The sequence below is a fragment of the Mus musculus genome, chromosome 14 (genome assembly GCF_000001635.26).
Source record: "Mus musculus strain C57BL/6J chromosome 14, GRCm38.p6 C57BL/6J".
In the NCBI taxonomy this organism is placed as follows: Eukaryota; Metazoa; Chordata; class Mammalia; order Rodentia; family Muridae; genus Mus; species Mus musculus.
The window spans coordinates 49,046,710-49,066,119 of record NC_000080.6 but is presented as its reverse complement, the minus strand read 5'-3'; the positions used below and the strand labels follow the sequence as shown (position 1 = coordinate 49,066,119).

Below are 19,410 nucleotides of genomic sequence, written 5' to 3'. Positions count from 1 at the left end.
CCCGGGGCTCGGCGGGCGGCGGCGGCGGCGGCGGGGGAGGGGCGGGTGGCGGCGGGACGCTGGGCCGGCTCGGGTGGCAGGGCGGCCAGACGTCCCGGAGACCGGACGGGCAGTGGGCAGGGCTGACTCCGGAGCCCAGGGCCGGCGAGCCGGGTCTTGCTGTGCGGATCCTCGCGACGGTGCTACAGGGGGCATCTGAATGGAGACTCTGGGGGGCTCCTCGGTGCCGAGGTTCCGACAAGCTCAGAAGCGGCCCTGGGGTGCCTGCCGTCTTACCTTACAGTCGAAAAGGCTGGGAGGATTCTTTTAAGGACAATAAAGGCCTACTTAGCCTCAGCACGGAAGGGAAGCGACACATCTTACTGCATTTAATTGCTGTGGAACCCTCCGACTGCTAGTTAAAGGATCCTTGGGCTGTGAGAAGCTGTGGGAGCGTTCAGGTGCATTTTCTTGAGTGTTTCAATATTTAAACTTGACAGTTGGATTTTGTGGCGTGTCAGTGTCAGAAGCGGTGAGGTTTGAGATAATGGAATGGGGTTACAAGACAATGAAACAGTATCTTCTTGTGTGGAAAAAAATAGAAGTAGTCATATGAAGAAAAATGAGGAATACACCTTCTCCCCCGCTGGGGCGTGATTACTCCATAGCAGCAGAAGTGTAAGTTGTAGAGAACACTGCAGTTCACAGTTAAGAATGTCACCATAGGTGAAAATTGTATCCATTGAGCATCAGCGTGTTCTGTGGCGTGAATTTTAAATGCCATTGTTTCCATTAAAAAAAAAATCTAACTTTTCAGTTACTTTTTTTTGTTACTGAACGTTGACTTGCAGTCATTCCTAGCATAGATACTGCATTTGTTTAGAGAAATAGCATGCCTAAATTGTAAGTTGTAATGAAAGTGATTTGAGTAAAAGTTATAATTACACCTAGGAAAAATTTATTGCTGTTCCTCAGATGTAAATGTCTGGAGATATTATAACATTTGCTTCACCAGTCATAAAATTCTGCTCATTTACTGTGTATCCTTGGTCAAGATACTAGGTAATTCTGTAATTACTTGTTTCAATTTTTATATCTTACAGGCTTTGGGATCTTTAAATAATACTTTCATGACGAGCTACTTATTAACAGAAAAACAGTATATTATCCTACTGTTATAGTGAATTCTCTTTAACATCCACAATTTCCTCTTGGATGGAAAATTATATTTTCTTCTTTAGACGTATACCAAGATGTCTTCAGTAACTTATTCGAAAATGTGTTTTCTTTCTCAGGGATGAAGAAAGTGGGGGTGGGGGGAAGGGGTGAAGAAATTTGTATTTTGTTCTCTAAGTCTTGTCATTTAGTGGAGTTGTTAAAGTTGTTTAGCTTAGTGACAGCAGTTCTGTAGGAGAGAAACCCAATGATGATACAGTAATCGGAAGATTCGTAGAACACACAGGCATATTGATAGGTCTCATAACTGGAGTGATCCCAACTCTGTCATTTGTAGTTGTTGTTTCATCAAAATCAGAAACATAATAATAGTTACAATGAAGTAGTGCCAGTTATGCATAATTAAGTCTGTTTGTCCTTTCCTGTGAGTCTAACCCTGCACTAGGTTCTGCTTGTGAATAAACCTTCATTCTCCAAGTGAAAAGTTACCTTTTTTTTTTTCTAATAGAAAGGGAAGAAGGAAAAAGGCCCCCAGTGTCTGCTGCCATTTCCTGCAGCTACTGCTACAAATATGGGTTGCAGATTAAGTCAGGCTGTGTCTTTCTCTCCTACTTCCCATTCTAAGTCACAGCTGGAGAGCAAGGGAAACAGGGCAGGATGTAGTCAAGGATATTTTGTTTTTATGCATCCTGGTTTTCATGTACTTCTAAATAGAATTGGACTTCCATTTTCCACATCAGAGAAATTAAGTGGAAACAAAGTTGAGCTTTGAATTTATGAAATTTCATTGCTAACTCTGCTTTTTATAAAATCTTATTACTGGTTTGGTGACTCATCCTTTTTTAAACAGACAACTTCTGACAATAAAATCAAACTGTAAATCTTTACTCAGTTGACGGGATGATTTATTACTAGGTGACTCAGTTATTACAATAATGTATATCCTGGAAGTTGCCCAGAATACCTTCTTAATTTCATTCCTCGTTGACAGGTCTTTCTGAAGGAATCTGTCTGTGGTGTTTTTAAGTAATAAACTCAGGATGGCCTATCTGAACTGAGATTCCTCAGTGGTTTGGATAGTCAGCATATTAAAACATGGCTTGAGTGGTAAATTCTTCTGTTGCTGCCTATATTGCTCTTTTTCTATGTACCACCGAAGATACTTCCTTCTCCTTTGTTGACTGTCTCTCCTGTCATTCTTACTGATTCTTCACATTTCTCTTGGTAGGTTACATTTTATAGGAGAGTTCTTTGTTAAAAACTAGGGCCAGTTATTCATTCAGTAAATATTTTTGAGTACTTATCAACTTCAAGATAAACTGCTAAAATTAACAGTATTGAATGTCTCATCAGACATGCCACAGAAAAGTCTATTCATTGGTTAAAAGATCCTGAAGTAAAAAATTATAGTTGGGGTAGACAGATGAGTTAACTGATAACATGGTGCAGAGGAAGGTCAGACTCCTTCTCCTGGGGTAATTAGGGAAAGTCCCACATACTAATAGTATCCCAAGTTAGGTGTTAATAGATGAGAGTAGAAACTTCAAGCAGGAGGGTAACTCCAGCTTGTAAGGGGAAGGGTAGACCAGTTTGGTCTACAGAGTGAGTTCCAGGACAGCCAGGGCTATACAGAGAAACCCTGTCTCGGAAAAAAAAAAAAAAGAAAAAAGAAAAAAAAAAGAAAGAAAGAAAGAAAGAAAGAAAAAGAAAGAAAGAAAGAAAGAAAGAAAGAAAGAAAGAAAGAAAGAAAGAAAGACTGAGAAGAGGGAAGAGGGCAGTGTGTGTGTTTCTGTGTGTGCGTGTGCGCGTGCACGTTTGTGTGTGAAGAAAGTAGTGGTTCAGGACAAGTGTTTGAGAGGAGAGGGAGAATTTGAGGAAGTTTTAAGAAAGTTTTTGTAGATCATGTGTAAAGGAGTTGATGACTTTTTCCTAGTAGGCTTACATGAGTCATAAGACTTTAATGTTATTGTGAATAATGACTTTCAGTGTGGATTATTGATATCTGTCATTGTTACTAATAACTGTTCTTGACATTTGTCAATCCTTTCAAATTGTCTGTTTTTGATTATTTAACCTAGAAGGTAAAATTCTTAAACTAATTTATTGGAGACAGAAAGATGAGGATTTGGGAAGGCATTTTGGAAAAGAACAAAGAGAATTTGGTTACAGAGGAGTTAGTTTATGTGTGTTCATGAAGTTGGGAAAGGAGGTGGTTGATGATACATGAACCAGAGCAAAGAAAACATAATTGTGTGTTAAGGAGAGAAGGAATATGTTTTTGTCTGTCTGTTTGTTTGTTTTTTAAAGTATATGCTAGGCTGGATCTAGTGGGTGGTCTGTAATCTCAGTTACTTTAGAGACCACTGCAGGATTGCTAGTTGAAGACAATATGGGACAATTTAGATTCTTGTCTCAAAATAAAAAGCAAGAAAGACTGAGGTTCTAGCTGAGTGCTTGACACTCAGGGCACTGAGTTAAATCCCCAATGTTGCAAAGAGGAGGAAAAATGTATAGATTAAAGCTAGGGGTTGTAGCACATACCTGTAATCCCAGCCTTGGAAGGTGGGTAGAATTAGGAGTTCAAGATATACTTGGCTATATTCAAAACCCTAAAAATAAACAAAACTACCCAACTAGTTGTAGCAGTTTTGAAATTATTGCTTTATATAGAGAATAACCTAGGCCTGGGAATGAATGGCACCCCTCAGCTATACGTCTCAGCAGCTGGATGGGGGAGCAAACTACCTATCTCCTTTGTCTCTGCATTCTCTCATCTCATAGCATGGCTAAGAGAATAATCATTTCTACTTCAGAAGAAGGTTATTTTGAAGATTACTTTATGTTTCTATCTAGGGGTAGAGAGAATGAAGAGTTACCTTGAATTTGACAAACTACTTAGAAGAATACAGTTCAAAGAATGGTAGCCACTTGGAATTTAAGTGAATTAATAGGAAGGAGGGACCTGGCAGGGTAGTACATACTTGTGATTATGGAATTGGGGTTGCAGAACAGGAAGAGTGTGAGTTTGAAGGCAGCTTGAGCTACATGGTGAGGTGTTAAAAAAAAGAAGGAAAAATGAGATTGAGGGTCTCTTAGCTTTTTAGAGGTGACTGAAGTCATCCTAGAGATAGTGGTAGCCAACTACAGTGAGAGAGACTTGAAGAAGTGACTGGAAGGTTATAGTCATGGTGTCTACAAGATTTGTCACCCTCTAACACTCTTTCTTGTGGGTCTATGCCTTTTCATGAGTTTGAAAGTTGAAGACAGGCATTTATTGGGTGAGAGGAAACACACACATGGCAGCAGACACACAGAAAGACTTCTCAGAGCAGAAGCGGACTCGGAAAGCCAAATCTCCAGGATGTTTTAAACTCAGTAATAAAACAAACTTGGAACTAACTTCTCTGATATTCTCATTTCTTGGAATTGAAATCAAGTAAGATGAGATGAAAGAGTTGAGCTATGGTGATATTTAAAGATCATTCTTGCTTTAAAATTTTAAATCGAATTCTGTGACTCTCTTCAATCATGTAAAAGATACCATTACATTCTTTACTTTTTCTTTGGAACCTGAAATATCAGATATTTTTCAGAAATAAAGCATATTCTCTCATGGGAAAGAGATTTTACTTAATATAACCTAAAAAAATTGATGCATTTTAACTACCACCATTCAGTCTTTTAAAACATTGATACCTCCTTCAAGACTGAATCTTGTATAGGTAGTTTACAAAAAACATTTTGAAGTTTGTCTTGATTTTGTATATTAATGGGCTTTATTTTTCTGCCTTCCCGTATTAGTTTGAGATCCATTTTTGCAATCTGAGAAGGATTTTATAGTGCTTTTTAAATAATCAATAATTAATAGAGTTTATTAATTTATAGACAATAGGACTGGAGAGATGGCTCAGAGGTTAAAAGCACTGACTACTCTTTCAGAGGTGTTGAGTTCAATTCCCAGCAACCACATGGTGGCTCACAACCATCTGTAATGGGATCCGATGCCCTCTTCTGGTATGTCTGAAGACAGCTACAGCGTACTCATCATATAATAAATAAATAAATAAATAAATAAATAAATAAATAAATAAATAAATAAATAAATAAAATAAATCTTTTTTAAAATCGTAGAAAATGTATAGAGAATATCATTAAAAATTGAATGGAAATAGAGAGGAGGACAAAATCATTCACTTACAGTGTTATTATTGGTTAGGCTCATATTTCTAATATATCTTGTATATTATATATTGTATATTAGACCATGCACACACACATAATAGAAGGCAAAAATGGATGGGTGAGAGAAGAGAGACTGAAGTAAGCATGTAATATTGGTTAATGAACTCCCATCCTCAAGCTCCTTTATAACTGGAATGAATCTATTCATGAAGGTAGAGTTTTCGTGATCTAAACACATTCAGTTATACCTAATCGCACAACACTGCTTCATAGAGGATTACATTTCCAACACATTTTGGGAAAGAGTCAAAGCTAGAAGTTGTGTTAATAGGAAGAAGGCATCCTGTAGAGTAAGTTACATGACCACAAGTTAGGTAGCTGGAGTGGTGTGAGTTGTAGTCTGCTGAAAGGCTGATGGGAGTCTGACTATTTGGGGAAAAAGAAATAAGGGTGAGTGGCTCAAGATGAGCTCTAAAGCTCACAGAGAATGTGAACTCAATTGGGATTGCTTAGGGAAGTTTCTGAATAAAAGGAAGGAAGCAATGTTTTGATAATTTCTTGGCAGAAATAAGCATTGCAAATATAAGGGAAATAGGCAACAGGCAGGAGTTGAATTTACAGTTTTGTTGGCCTAAAAGAATACCAAAATACTTGACTGAAAATTTCTATTCTTTCACCTAAATTGTGGGGGAATTACTCTGGTTTCTTTGAGTGTATGGGTCGTTTGCACATTATATTGATCTATTTTGGAGGTAGTGGTGTAGGAAAATTAAAGTTGATTGGATTTGTATTCTTGATTAAAAGAGATAATTTCCAAGAGATTTTCAGTAGGGATGAGCAAAATTGCTTTGCTTTGTCTTTCAGTTGCTAATGTTTACACCGTAGTCAATTATGTGGAATTAAATATAATGTGATAGCACATAGTACTTTGACTTTTATTGCAGTTTTGCTGAATCAAAAAAATTTACTATAGCCAAGCAAAAGGTATAATATAAACCTTTACTATTCTTATGAAATTCTAAAAGGTTGTTTTCTTGTTCATTTTGTTTGTTTTGTGAGAAGCCTTTTGGGAGCACATGGCCTGTTCTTTTTCTGTAACACCAACCTGGCTTTTTAACTACATGCTTTATATTTCACTCTGATACCTAATGAACATCTGTAGTATGATACATCCAGAACAAAACTCTTGTTTCCTTTCTCTCTTACCCATCTCCTTCCCTGGTTTTTTCCAACTCGATAAAAAGTACTGCTACATCTTTGTTCAAACCATAAACCTTTAAGAAAATTCTGTTTCCCATTTCCTCCTTTCTCTTTACTTCCATTCCTTTAGCAGTATATAAATGCCTCCCTTAAGACTATAAGAAGCCATGTCTCAGCACTCGGGGGGCTTTCTGCCACTTTCACCTCTTTGACAGTATTATTGGTTGCATCCTCTTTTTTTTTTTTTTTTCCTCTTGGATATTTTTTCTATTAGATATTTTCTTTATTTACATTTCAAATGTTATCCCCTTTCCTGGTTTCCCCTTCGAAAACCCCTATCTCTTCCACTCTCCCACTGCTCACCAACCCACCCACTCCCACTTCCCGGCCCTGGCATTCCCCTATACTGGAGCATAGAGCCTTCACAGAACCAAGGGCCTCTCCTCTCATTGATGACCAATTAGGCCATCCTCTGCTACATATGCAGCTGGGGGTCCTTCCATGTGTACTCTTTGGTTGGTGGTTTAGTCCCTGGGAGCTCTGGGGGTACTGGCTAGTTCGTATTGTTGTTTCTCCTATGGGGCTGCAAACCCCTTCAGCTCCTTGGGTCCTTTCTTTAGCTCCTCCATTGGGGACCCTGTGCTCAGTCCAATGGTTGGCTGAGAGCATTCATCTCTGTATTTTTCAGGCACTGGTAGAGCCCCTTAGGAGACAGCTATATCAGGCTCCTGTCAGCAAGCACTTGTTAGCATCCACAGTAGTGTCTGAGTTTGATGACTGTATATGGGATAGATCCCCAGGTGGGGCAGTGTCTAGATTGCCTTTCCTTTAGTCTCTGCTCCACATTTTGTCTCTTTTAACTCCTTCCACAGGTATTTTGTTCCCCCTTATAAGAAGGACCTAAGTATCCACACTTTGGTCTTCCTTCTTCTTGAGCTTCATATGGTCTGTGAATTGTATCTTGGGTATTCTGAGCTTCTGGGCTAACATCCACTTATTAGTGAGTATATACCATGTGTGTTCTTTGTGTTTCGGTTACCTCACTCAGGATGATATTTTTCTAGTTCCATCCATTTGCCTAAGAATTTCACAAATTCATTGTTTTTAATAGCTGCGTAGTACTCCATTGTGTATATGTACCACATTTTCTGTATCCATTCCTCTGTTGAGGGACATCTGGGTTCTTTTCAGCTTCTGGCTATTATAAATAAGGCTGCTATGAACATAGTGGAGCATGTGTCCTTATTACATGTTGGAGCATCTTCTAGGTATACTCAGGAGTAGTATTGCTGAGTCCTCAGGTAGTATTATGTCCAATTTTCTGAGGAGCCACTGAACTGATTTCCAGAGTGGTTGTACCAGCTTGCAATCCCACCAGCAGTGGAGGAATGTTCCTCTTACTCCACATCCTCACCAGCATCTGCTGTCACCTGAGTTTTTGATCTTAGCCATTCTGAATGGTATGAGGTAGAATCTCAGGGTTGTTTTGATTTGCATCTCCCTGATGACTATAAATGTTGAACATTTCTTGAGGTGCTTCTCAGCCATTCGGTATTCCTCAGTTGAGATTTCTGGGTGCCATTGCATTTGGAGCATAGATGTTCAGAATTGAGAGTTCTTCTTGGTAGATTTTTCCTTTGATAAGTTTGAAGTGTCTTTCCTTATCTTTTTTTATGACTTTTGGTTGAAAGTCAACTTTATTCAACATTTACTCCAGCTTGTTTCTTGGGACCATTTACCTGGAAAATTGTTTTCCACCCCCTTTACTCTGAGGTGTGTTTCCTGTATGCAGCAAAATGCTGGGTCCTGTGTACATATGCAGTCTGTTAGTCTTTGATTTTTATTGGGGAATTGAGTCCACTGATGTTAAGAGATATTAAGGAATAGTGATTTTTGCTCCCTGTTATTATTGATGTTATTTTTATGTTTGTGTGGTTATCTTCTATTGGGTTTGTTGAAAGAAAATTACTTTCTTGCTTTTTCTTGGCTGTAGTTTCCCGCTTTGTCTTGGCATTTTCCATCTATCATCCTTTGTAGGGTTGGCTTTGTGGAAAGATATTGTGTAGATTTGGTTTTGTCATGGAATATCTTGGTTTCTCCATCTGTGGTAATTGAGAGTTTTGCTGGTTATAGTAGTCTGGGCTGGCATTTGTGTTCTCTTAAGGTCTGTATGAGATCTCCCCAGGATCTTCTAGCTTCCATAGTCTCTGTTGAGAAGTCTGGTGTAATTCTGATAGTTCTGCCTTTATATGTTACTTGACCTTTTTCTCTTATTGCTTTTAATATTCTTTCTTTGTTTAGTGAGTTTGGTGTTTTGATTATTTTGTGACAGGAGGAATTTCTTTTCTGGTCCAATCTATTTGGAATTCTGTAGGCTATGTTTATGGGCATCTCTTTCTTTAGGTTAGGGAAGTTTTCTTCTATAATTTTGTTGGAGATATTTACCAGCCCTTTACTTTGAGAATCTTCACTCTTCTATACCTATTATCCTTAGGTTTGGTCTTCTCATTGTGTCCTGGATTTCCTGGATGTTTTGGGTTAGGATCTTTTTGCATTTTGCATTTCTTTGACTGTTGTATCAATGTTTTCTGTGGTATCTTCTGCACCTGAGATTCTTTCTTCTAACTCTTGTATTCTGTTGATGATGCTTGCATCTATGACTCCTGATCTCTTTCCTAGGTTTTCTATCTCCAGTGTTGTCTCCCTTTTTGATTTCTTTATTGTTTCTATTTCCATTTTTAGATCCTGGATGGTTTTGTTCAGTTCCTTCACCTGTTTGGTTGTGTTTCCCTGTAAGTTTTTACAGGGATTTTTGTGTTTCCATTTTAAAGTCTTCTACCTGTTTACCTGTGTTCTCTTGTATTTCTTTAAGGGAGTTATTTATGTCCTTTTCAATTTCCTCTATCATCATCATGAGATGTGATTTTTAAATCAGAGTCTTGCTTTTTTGGTGTGTTGGGGTAACCAGAGTTCACTGTGGTGGGAGAATTGGTTCTGATGATGCCAAGTAGTCCTGGCTTCTGTTGCTTATGTTCTTGCACTTGCCTTTCACCATCTGGTTATCTCTGGTGTTAGCTGGTCTTGCTGTCTCTGACTTTGGCTTGTCCTTCCTGCAAGCCTGTGTGTCAGTACTCCTGAGAGAGTAGTTCTCTCTGGGAGGAATTTGGGTATGAAGAACTGTGGTACAGGGTCAGCTCTGGGTTGCAGACAGAGACCAGAAGGATCCTGTACCCAGCTTATCCTTGGTTCCTATGTCCTGATGACTCTGTGAGTGTTCCTCTTGGGCCAGGAATTTGAGGAGATGTGGTGGTCTTACCTGGGCTTGCAGGAATGTAGGCACTCCTGGGAGACCAGCTCTCTCCTGGCAGTATTTGTGTATGTATCTCTGTGGCACAGGATCAGCTCTGGGCACAGACAGAGACCAGAAGACTCCTGTCCCAGGCAGACCTGTGTTCCTGTGTCCTGAGGGTTCTGAGCAGGTTCCTCTGAGCAGCAGTGGAGGTCCTAACTGCACTCACAGGCCTGCCCACACTCCTGGGAGGCTTGCTCCCTCTTGGTGCTATTTGAGGATCCAGTTGCATCCTCTTAAAAACAAATACTGAGACAGTTTATTATGCAGCACATTTATTTGGAGGTACCTGTGCTTTGAAGAGGTAAGGTGAGGAAGTAAAATAGGACATATGGAGAAGTGAACATCTGTGGCCCTGTGTGATGTTGGTAACACCTGTGTGAAAAGTTACAAAATTAAAATGACCTGCCACTTTGTCTGGTTTTGACCAGACAGATCATGTCTTTCTTTGTATGCTTATCTCAGTCATTGGCATCATGTTACATTAAGATAGGTATGATATTCAGTGAAATGCCCCTCAGCACCTGAGGGGATCTCTGAGAACACTACCAGGTAAAAGCACTCCTACCAGCTCAAGTCCCTTTTTTCAGGGAGAACTGGAGGGCAACATCACTTTCCACAACAGGCCAGTCTTGTGTTACTAGATTCTATACCATATTCATTTGACTAACAGATCCTCCAGCAATCTAATTCATTCTCATGGAGGAAAACTAGAAGATTATTAATAGAATAAATTTCGGGTATCCCTGTGGTAGATAGATGGTTTCAAATTGCATCTGAACCTATATCTTTTCTCTGTGATCATTCTGATTCCAGCTTACTTTTAGATAATATTTTTACTAGTTTTACTGTTTAAACTAGTTAACATAGTCTTCTTAGGCTATGGTGACATTTATTGATTGAGGGAATTGATCTTCCCAACAGAATTGTTTCTGTGACACCTAAAATACTACTAGTCATTGCTGTAGCCTAATAGAACCTCTGCTTCCTTTTGAGGGCCACAGTGATTGCTCCTGCCAAAGGTGGAGGCCAGAAGGGGGCATCAGATCCCTTGGAACTGGAGTTACAGGCAGTTAGTTGTGAGATCCCTGACACAGAGTCCTCTGGAAGAACAGTGAGCAGTCTTGACTGCTGAGCCATCTTTCCAGCACATGCAATGCAGTTCCTACTTCCTTTTGGCTTAGACAAAGCATTTCTCCTTTGGTACCATGATATCTTTCACTGAAGACATGAGTTGAGAACAATTAGCAGATAGAGTAGGCAGGGGAGTTTGTACTTTACTTTTTATTCCTAATCCTAATAACTTTTCTGTTAAGAGATCAACATTAAAGGTTTTTTATTTGGACTATATCCTGCAGCTTAAGAGACAGAGAGTACCGCCTCTGAACTGGTGCTTTTGTTACATCTGAGTGTAGGTCTAGTTGGATTATTATAATATTATAATAAATTTGAGTCCTCTGTCCCATGTTTATCTTATCTTTTGCCTGGCCATTATTGAGAGAATATAGTACAACACATTAAAGATAACCTTAGAAGCTGTGTTGATGTTTTATTAAGGAATAAAAACAGCACCTTCTTTTTGGGTTAATTTGACCAAGAGTGAGCCCAAATTTCAATTCTCTGCTTTTCTCCCCATGTCTGTAGTCTGGTTACTGGCCTACTACTTATCTGTAATCTTTCTGTCCCTGTTACTTGTGTCTGTCTTGTCCCCAAATCTGTGCCTGTCCCTAACAAGGGGCTTTGTTCCATATTTATTGAAAAGCACAGGAAACATGGCATGTGAACAGAATCAGAGATACTTTCATAGAAATCTTTAACAGAGTATTACAAGAGAAGTTACTTTACTGGCTCCAGCTGACTCTTGAAAACACTACTGCAAACAGACATCATTAAGCTATATCCAGATTGCTTCCAACATTTATGGTGGTTATTGGATGCTTCCAACGTCTTGGCTGCTTTCAGCAAATGATTATCACAAACACATGCACAAATATATTACTTTGGGTAAGGGTAGAAGACTTCTTTGTTCACTTATTTTTGTGTGTATTCTATAGAATTTTGTTTTTATTATGAGGCTTGTGTTTGAGTTCTTATCACACTCTAGTTTAAATTTATATCAGCTTAAACTCAATAAATTACTAACAGTGTTCTACACTCATCTCATTTATCGTTGGTATCACAAAATTACATTTACATATTGTATGCCCCAAACGTAAGCTTATAACCTTTGAAATATGTTAATCGCTTACATTTTGTAAAAAACAAAATATCAAGTTGTACCCAAAGTTATTTTTTAGACTACCTACCTGTTAATTTACCTTTATTAGAACTTTTATTTCATGTCTTAGGTTATTAGCGCCCATTTATTTCACCTTATATTCTGGGCAGGTCTAGTGGTAATACACTCTTATCTATCTATCTACCTATCTATGTTTTAAATCTAGGGAATTTTAAAAAAGATTTATGTATATGAGTACACTGTAGCTGTCTTCAGACACACCAGAAGGCGGCATCAGATCCCATTACAGATGGTTGTGAGCCACCATGTGGTTGTTGGTAACTGAACTCAGAACCTCTGGAAAGCAGCCAGTGCTCTTAACCACTGGCCCATCTTTCCAGCCTTTAAATCTAGAAACATTTTAATTTCTCCTTTGCTTTTGAATACCGATGTTGCTGGGTATAAGATTCTTTGACAGCTTTTTGTATAGCACTTTGAGCTGATAAGCATCAGCTTCCAATGTGATATCAAACCCTGCTAATCATCTTAGGGGACCCCGTGACCTCATTTTTTTCATGCTGCCTTCACAAGTCTTTGCCCTTCAGAAGTTTAAAAGTGCTGGGATTGCAGGCATGCATCATTGCCTAACATGCATATTTGCTCGTTTGATTGGACCTTCTACTTCAGTAACTTAAACAGTTGTAATATAATAATGCTTTCTCTGAGAAAATTTAATATGCTTGTTATCAGTGTATACATGTTTTCTTGTTTCATTGAATGTTGCTTTATGTGTTTTTTTAATAAAACGTAGCTTCTCATCTAAGTTTACCTACTTTGTTAAGTGCAGTTTCATTAAATATTTATGTAAGTTGTTTTCAGTATTACACACAATACATAGTTATTCCAAAATCTTTTGTTTATATATGTATTTCCTTGAAATTTTATTTAATTTTAATTACTGATTACAATTTTGAGACAGGGATTGCAATGCAACCAAGACTGGCCTTGAATTTGTTATCATGCTGCCTGGATCTCCAAGTGATCGGAGAATAAAATTATGGGGTTAATGCTCTGAGCATTTATAACACTGTTGATTTTACCAAAAGACCTGCCAGCTGTCTTCTTAAAAGGTTGTATCTGTTAACATTTTTGACAGTAATGAAAGTGCAAATTTCAGTTTACTTTCTTTTGGCCACATTGAGCTCTGTAATTAAAATTATATTTCTTGCTTCTTAGGTTAAAAAATAATAATAACTTGCTGGATGTCATGTGGCATGGGTCTTTAATCCCACCAGCACTAGCAAGGCAAAGACAGCAGGATCTCTGAGTTTAAGGTCAACCTGGTCATCATAACAAGTTTCAGACCAGCCAAGGCTGCATAGTGATAAGCTATGCCCCTCATCCGCACCCCCCCCCCCGAAAAAAAGATTACTTGACTTTGTTTGTTAATAAAGCTGTACATGTGCTTTGGTTTTGGTTTGGGAGGTTGGTTGGTTGGTTGGTTGGTTGGTTTTTTTTTTTTTTTAAATAAATTGCCTCCTATGTTCTTTCATCGTTTTCAATTTGGTTCCTCCAACTAATCAGTAAAAACTTTTAAAAAAATATGTTTATTCTGTGAACCAGGAGCCTTTTGTGGCCGATGAATACATTGAACGTCTCGTGTGGAGAACCCCAGGAGGTGGTTCTAGGGGTGGACCTGAAGCTTTTGATCCTAAAAGGTAAACTTGGAAAAAAAATCCATAGTTCCAATATAGTACTAAAAATTGTGTTGAGAATAGAGATGGCTGAATTGGAATTACTTTGAGTATTCACTGAAAATGATTTTAATTAACAGTTTGTTCCCACCTCAAAAAAAAAATTCTTAACAGCATTAGAAGTCTGAAATTGTGTTTTTCCTTAAGCATGTTAGCCAATTGAATAAAAGAATTTTATCCTTTATTAAGAATTTGATTTTTCCATTTAATATTAAATTAGAAAAGGCTGGTTATACTTCTGAAGTTACAAGATGGTTGGGTATAGTAGTGTATACATGCAATCTCAGTACTTTAGAGGCTGAGGCAGGGTTCTGAGTTGGAGTTTAGCCTAGAATATGTGCAAAACCCTGACTCTGAATAAGCAAATTAATAATAATAAGCTAACTACATTCTTTTAAATTTAATAGCTGTAAATCAGGGAAACAGAGCCACTAAAATCTATAATATATACAGTTTTTTGTTGTACATTAGTCTTCTTGAATTTTAAATAAAGTAGAGCTTGTTTGGATATTTAATGGGGATTGTTGAGGTTTTTATTTACCTTAGAGATAATCCACTGCAAAGTCAATAACAACTGGCTGAATTTCTAAGTGCTATGTATTGTCAAAGTCACGTGACCTGTTCAAAGTGAAAAGAAAGTTAGGACATTAAAGAAATTGCAACAAGATGCTGTAAAGAAAATGAATATGCATGTCCCTCTCTCAAAGGACCCTTATTAAAACCTTCATAAAGTTTGTCTGTTCCTTATGGTTACTGGCAGGCAAGTTGGTTGTGCTATTATTTTCCTCTATTAGGTTATTAGAAGAATTTGTGAATCATATTCAAGAACTGCAGATAATGGATGAAAGGATTCAAAGGAAAGTGGAGAAATTAGAACAACAGTGTCAGAAGGAAGCTAAGGAGTTTGCTAAGAAGGTACAGGAGCTCCAGAAAAGCAACCAGGTATGCATTTGGCTAAGAACGAGGAGTTTAATAGACTACACCATTGCCATTTTCCTTAGAGAATAGTATCTTCATTCCTTTTTAGCTTTAGGCTTTTTAAGAGTCGTGCCAAATTACAGTAACTTCTAACTCTCTGGTCCTATGGAAAAAAAATTAATGTGCTCTTACTGCCTACCATTGGCGTTGGTGTTGGCATTGGCGTTGGCGTTGGCTACTAGATAAGTTCAGAATCCCAGTGCTACCTTTTTCAGGTTAGGGGTAGATGCTTGACAGTGACCCTTGCTTCACCTCTTATTAAATACGCTTTCACAAGACTGACTAGACCACAGCCCTGCATTTTAAGAAACACCTGGTTAGTATTGCTATTTAAGTATCATTTTAATTCTGTTTAATCATAAATAAGACTAGACCTGGATCAAGTTATTCCTTAGAGTGGTAGTTTTTAAACCTTCCTAATGGGACCCTTTAATACTGTTTCTCATAGCATGTTGACCTCCAACCGTAAAATTATTTTGTTGCTACTTCAGCTGTACTATTGCCCTTGTTAAGAATCATAATACAAATATTTGACATGTAGGATATCTGATACATGACCCCCAAAGGGGTTGTGAACTGCCAGTTGAAAGAAATTTGAAAGTAGTTTCACAAAAGTCATTAGGATATGCCTCAGTGAGGGTTCTACTCTGTGAGAAAAACAGGTGTACATCTCTCCTCAGTCCACTTTCCAGAAACACCAAGCCACTAGTCTGCCCCAGGTCTATGCTTGACAACTTCTTAACTCCTCTTAGGTCCTGACATTCACCTGAATGTCTGAATCTTCCACTGGCTTGGTTTAATTTGGAATTGATCTTTGTTAAGTGTTGTTTGGAGAGCATTGCTGAGCTTGGCTCACTCTCAGGCCGGTCTTCAGATTCTATGGAACTAGTAAGCTTGTTTCTGCTAATGTGTCATTTATGTATTTGGTTAAAGAAGTCAATAATTTATGTATGGTAAGTGTTTTTGAATAACCATGGTGACAGTTTCCTTATACTTCTAATAAAGCTTTGCTTTTAGTAATAAAAAATAACGTTAATAGTTGAGGTAACAAACTAGAGCCAGTCTGTGTGAGTTTGAATTGTAACCTGACCACTAAGCTAATTGTATAATTTCAAGCAATTTAACATCTCTGAGCTTCCTGTTTTTATGTATAAAATGGGTTGTGATAACTAAATAAGTAAATATATTAATAGTAATATGTAATTGATATATATACATATATATATCACCTATGTGATAAGTGATATATTTAGAATAGTATCTGATGCAAAGCAAGTCCTCAGTAAATGTTTCAGCTTTTCCCCCTTTAAGAGTAGAACAAAAGAATCCTGTTGAATTATCAGCAGTTATCAATTGTCTGCTATTGACAAATCTAAGGGATTCATTGCATTGTTTTTAATGTGTTGTAGGACAAAGGAAAGAAAATGCTGAAAGTAAAATAGTTTTGCTTTAGTAAAATAATTGCTATAGTCTATCTTGTTTTCAAAACTTGGAAAAAACAATGTTATCACAACTATTAGTGTCACTGGCATTTGGAAGGAAGTATTAAGACAGTCTTGCTATGTATTGTAGCTCACAGTGGCCACTCCCTTGCATTGTTTTCTTATCTCAGTGTCCCATGTGCTGAAATTATAGCATGTATCAACACACCCAGCTTAGCATTGCCTTTTAAATATTTTTTAATGTTAATTTTTAAATCAATTTCTTTTAAGCTTCTAATACATTTTTTAAAAAATGTTCCAATTTGGTAACAAGAGTGTTCTTTAAAAGTACAATTCCATGAGCTGGGGAGGTGGCTCTGGATAAAGTGCTGGCTATGCAAGCATGAGATCCTGAGTTCCTAAAAAGCTGGGTTCAGTGTCTGCATGGATCTGTAACCGCAGCAGCGGGGATGAGGTGAAGAGGTGGACAACAGGCAGGCTCCCTTTGAGCTTGCATGTTGAAATGGCAGCAAGCTGTCCAAGTTCAGAGAGTCCCTGTTCACAATGTAAGGTGGAGCATAAGGTGGAGTGCAGTAGAGGAAGGCTCCTGATGTTGACCTCAGACCTCTACACTGTATTGCATAGGTGCTTGTACTTCCCCACATGCATACGTGCCCTCCTCCAGAACTAGTCCTCTGATACTTAATTGTTTTCACAGCCATTTAGGACTTTTGGGTGTCTGTGGTATCAAAGTTAGAAGCTTGGTTAAGAGTTTTTAGATTGTGTTGTGCTAGTGAGTATGAATTGTTTTGTGGTCCTCTTATAAAAGTTTTGTTATTGTTAGTAGTGGTGAGGTTGGTATGTGATCTACCATTAATGCCCTGAGCTGGTAGTTTACTTTTAGTAGGTATTATATTACAAACTTAATTCTCTGATTGTATTTTTTCTGTGCACAAATTCCTAGGTTGCTTTCCAACATTTCCAAGAGCTAGATGAGCACATTAGCTATGTAGCTACCAAAGTGTGTCACCTTGGAGACCAGTTGGAAGGGGTAAACACACCTAGGCAACGTGCAGTGGAGGCACAGAAATTGATGAAATACTTTAATGAGTTTCTAGATGGAGAATTGAAATCTGATGTTTTTACAAATTCTGAAAAGGTAAGCATTGCCAAAAGAAATAATCAAAATTTAATTGGTTTGCCTTGTACTTTTCAAAAGATCTATTCATATGTGGGGATGCACATACCTGTGCACAGTTGCCTTGCATTTTTATGAAGTTACAATTAGTTTGTAAATGCTGAAGTAACTGTATTTTTAAGTATTTCTTTATCCTTTAACTATTAATGAAATGTATATAGTCTTTAATAGTTATATATTATTAGGCGATAGATCTCACCTAAAGTGATAATGAGCTGAAAAGAATTAAGGCAGCTTAGATCATGATCATTGAAAACTGGGTTGGTTATGTTATTCCTGTCATAACATAGTCACCTAATCGTCATCTAAAGCTGTGTGCTGTTGGCTGGTCTACAATCTCCAGAGAAGGCAACTTGGCTTGCTTTCCTCCCCTTAGGGGAAAAAGGCATCCTCGTGAATCATGGATCCTCCTTGTACTATTACCCACTCACGTCTTGAATACAGTTTTAATCCAAATTTACTGCATACAACATTAGATTATAAGATGTTAAAAACTAAGTATTAAGAACCTTTGCTTTGAATTAAGCAATGTATTTTTATGATTAGGACTCTATAAAGCCAAAGGATTTATAATTTTTAGATTAAAAAAATGGTTTCATGTCTATAGATAATCCCTCTAAAGAAAAGACAGTGTTTAGAAGATTGAATTTCAAGAATTATAGAATAGTCCTGATAGTATCAACAAAAGTGTAATGCTTAAGGATTTGTTAAATACTAGTAGTATTGTTTTATATTTATTCAAGGGTATATATTGGACTTGAACAGTAAATTGCATGTCAGGATAGGTCTGGAATTTTAAAGCTTTTTTTCCTAGATATTAATAAGTATAACATAAAAGTACCTATTTAAAAAGTAAAAATTCTGTTTTATATAGAAACAGTTGGCTATAGTAAGGCCAGTTCTTCAGATTACTTCTGATTATACCTGTTGGGTCATATGCTCCAAACAAAATACAAGTATCTTAATCAATTGTTGGCCTGTTGTTTTGTTTTGAAAATATTGTTTTAATACAGTATATTCTGATTATGGTTTTTCTTCCTCCAACTCCTTCCAGATCATCCTCATTCCCCCAGCCACCAAGTCCACGCCTTTTCTTTCTCACTCATTATGATATCAGCAGGCATCTAAAATGATTATAATAATAAAATAATTATAATAATTGTTATTTTTATTATTGTTTTTATTTTATTTTTATTTTCTAATTTAATAATTATTTTATCTAATAGTAATGGCTTATTATTATTATCATTATTATTATATAAAATAAAAGCAAGCAAACCACAGTAAGACAAAACAGGGAAATGAGTCAAAGAAAAAGCTGAAAAAACATAGATGCAGAAAACACACAATCACACATAGAAATCTCATAAAAATAGAAAACTGGAACCATAATATATATACAAAGGACCTATCAGATTAAAAAACAAAAGGCCCTTACAAAGCATTATGAGACAAAGAACCTTTCAAATGCTATTGAGTTCATTTGTCTTGGCCACTACTGCTGAACATGGGGACTGGCCTTAAGAATGGTATGTATATCCAGTGAGACTTATTTAGAGAAAGGTAATTTTTCATTTGCAAGTAATTGTCAATTGGACATAGCTTTTTGGTAGGATGTGGGCCTGTGTTCACTTCCCTCTCAACACAGGGAACCCATCAGGCCCAGATGTGGGCCTGTGTTCACTCCCCTTTCAACACAGGGAACCCATCAGGCCCAGATGTGGTCCTTGTATGTGCTATTGTAGTTTCTATGAGTTCACATGTGGATCAGACCTGCTATGTCTAGAAGGCCATGTTTCCTCTGGCTCCTAAGATCTTTCTGCCTCTCCTTCAGGGTTCCTTGGGGGAGGGAAATGATGAGAACACTCATTTAGGACAGTTATCCAAGGTCTTTCACTCTCCTCAGTGTCCCGTTGTGGGTATTAGTTGTCATCTAGTGTAGGGGAAAACATCCA

The 19,410-nt window shown here is 37.6% G+C and overlaps 1 protein-coding gene across 5 annotated transcripts in view; it reads left to right on the top strand.

Annotated features, from left to right (window-relative positions):
* The window catches only part of Exoc5 (exocyst complex component 5), a 54,746-nt gene that overhangs the window by 548 nt on the left and 34,788 nt on the right, over positions 1-19,410 (top strand). For all 5 annotated transcript variants that reach the window (XR_001781081.2, XM_017315766.2, XM_011244884.3 and 2 more), the window contains exons 2-4: positions 13,728-13,822; positions 14,653-14,800; positions 17,222-17,416. Coding sequence is in view for 4 of the 5 variants with exons in the window: in XM_017315766.2 (XP_017171255.1) it covers positions 13,728-13,822; positions 14,653-14,800; positions 17,222-17,416 (438 nt within the window). In the remaining variant the exon portion in view is untranslated. The remainder of the gene's footprint in view (positions 1-13,727; positions 13,823-14,652; positions 14,801-17,221; positions 17,417-19,410) is intronic.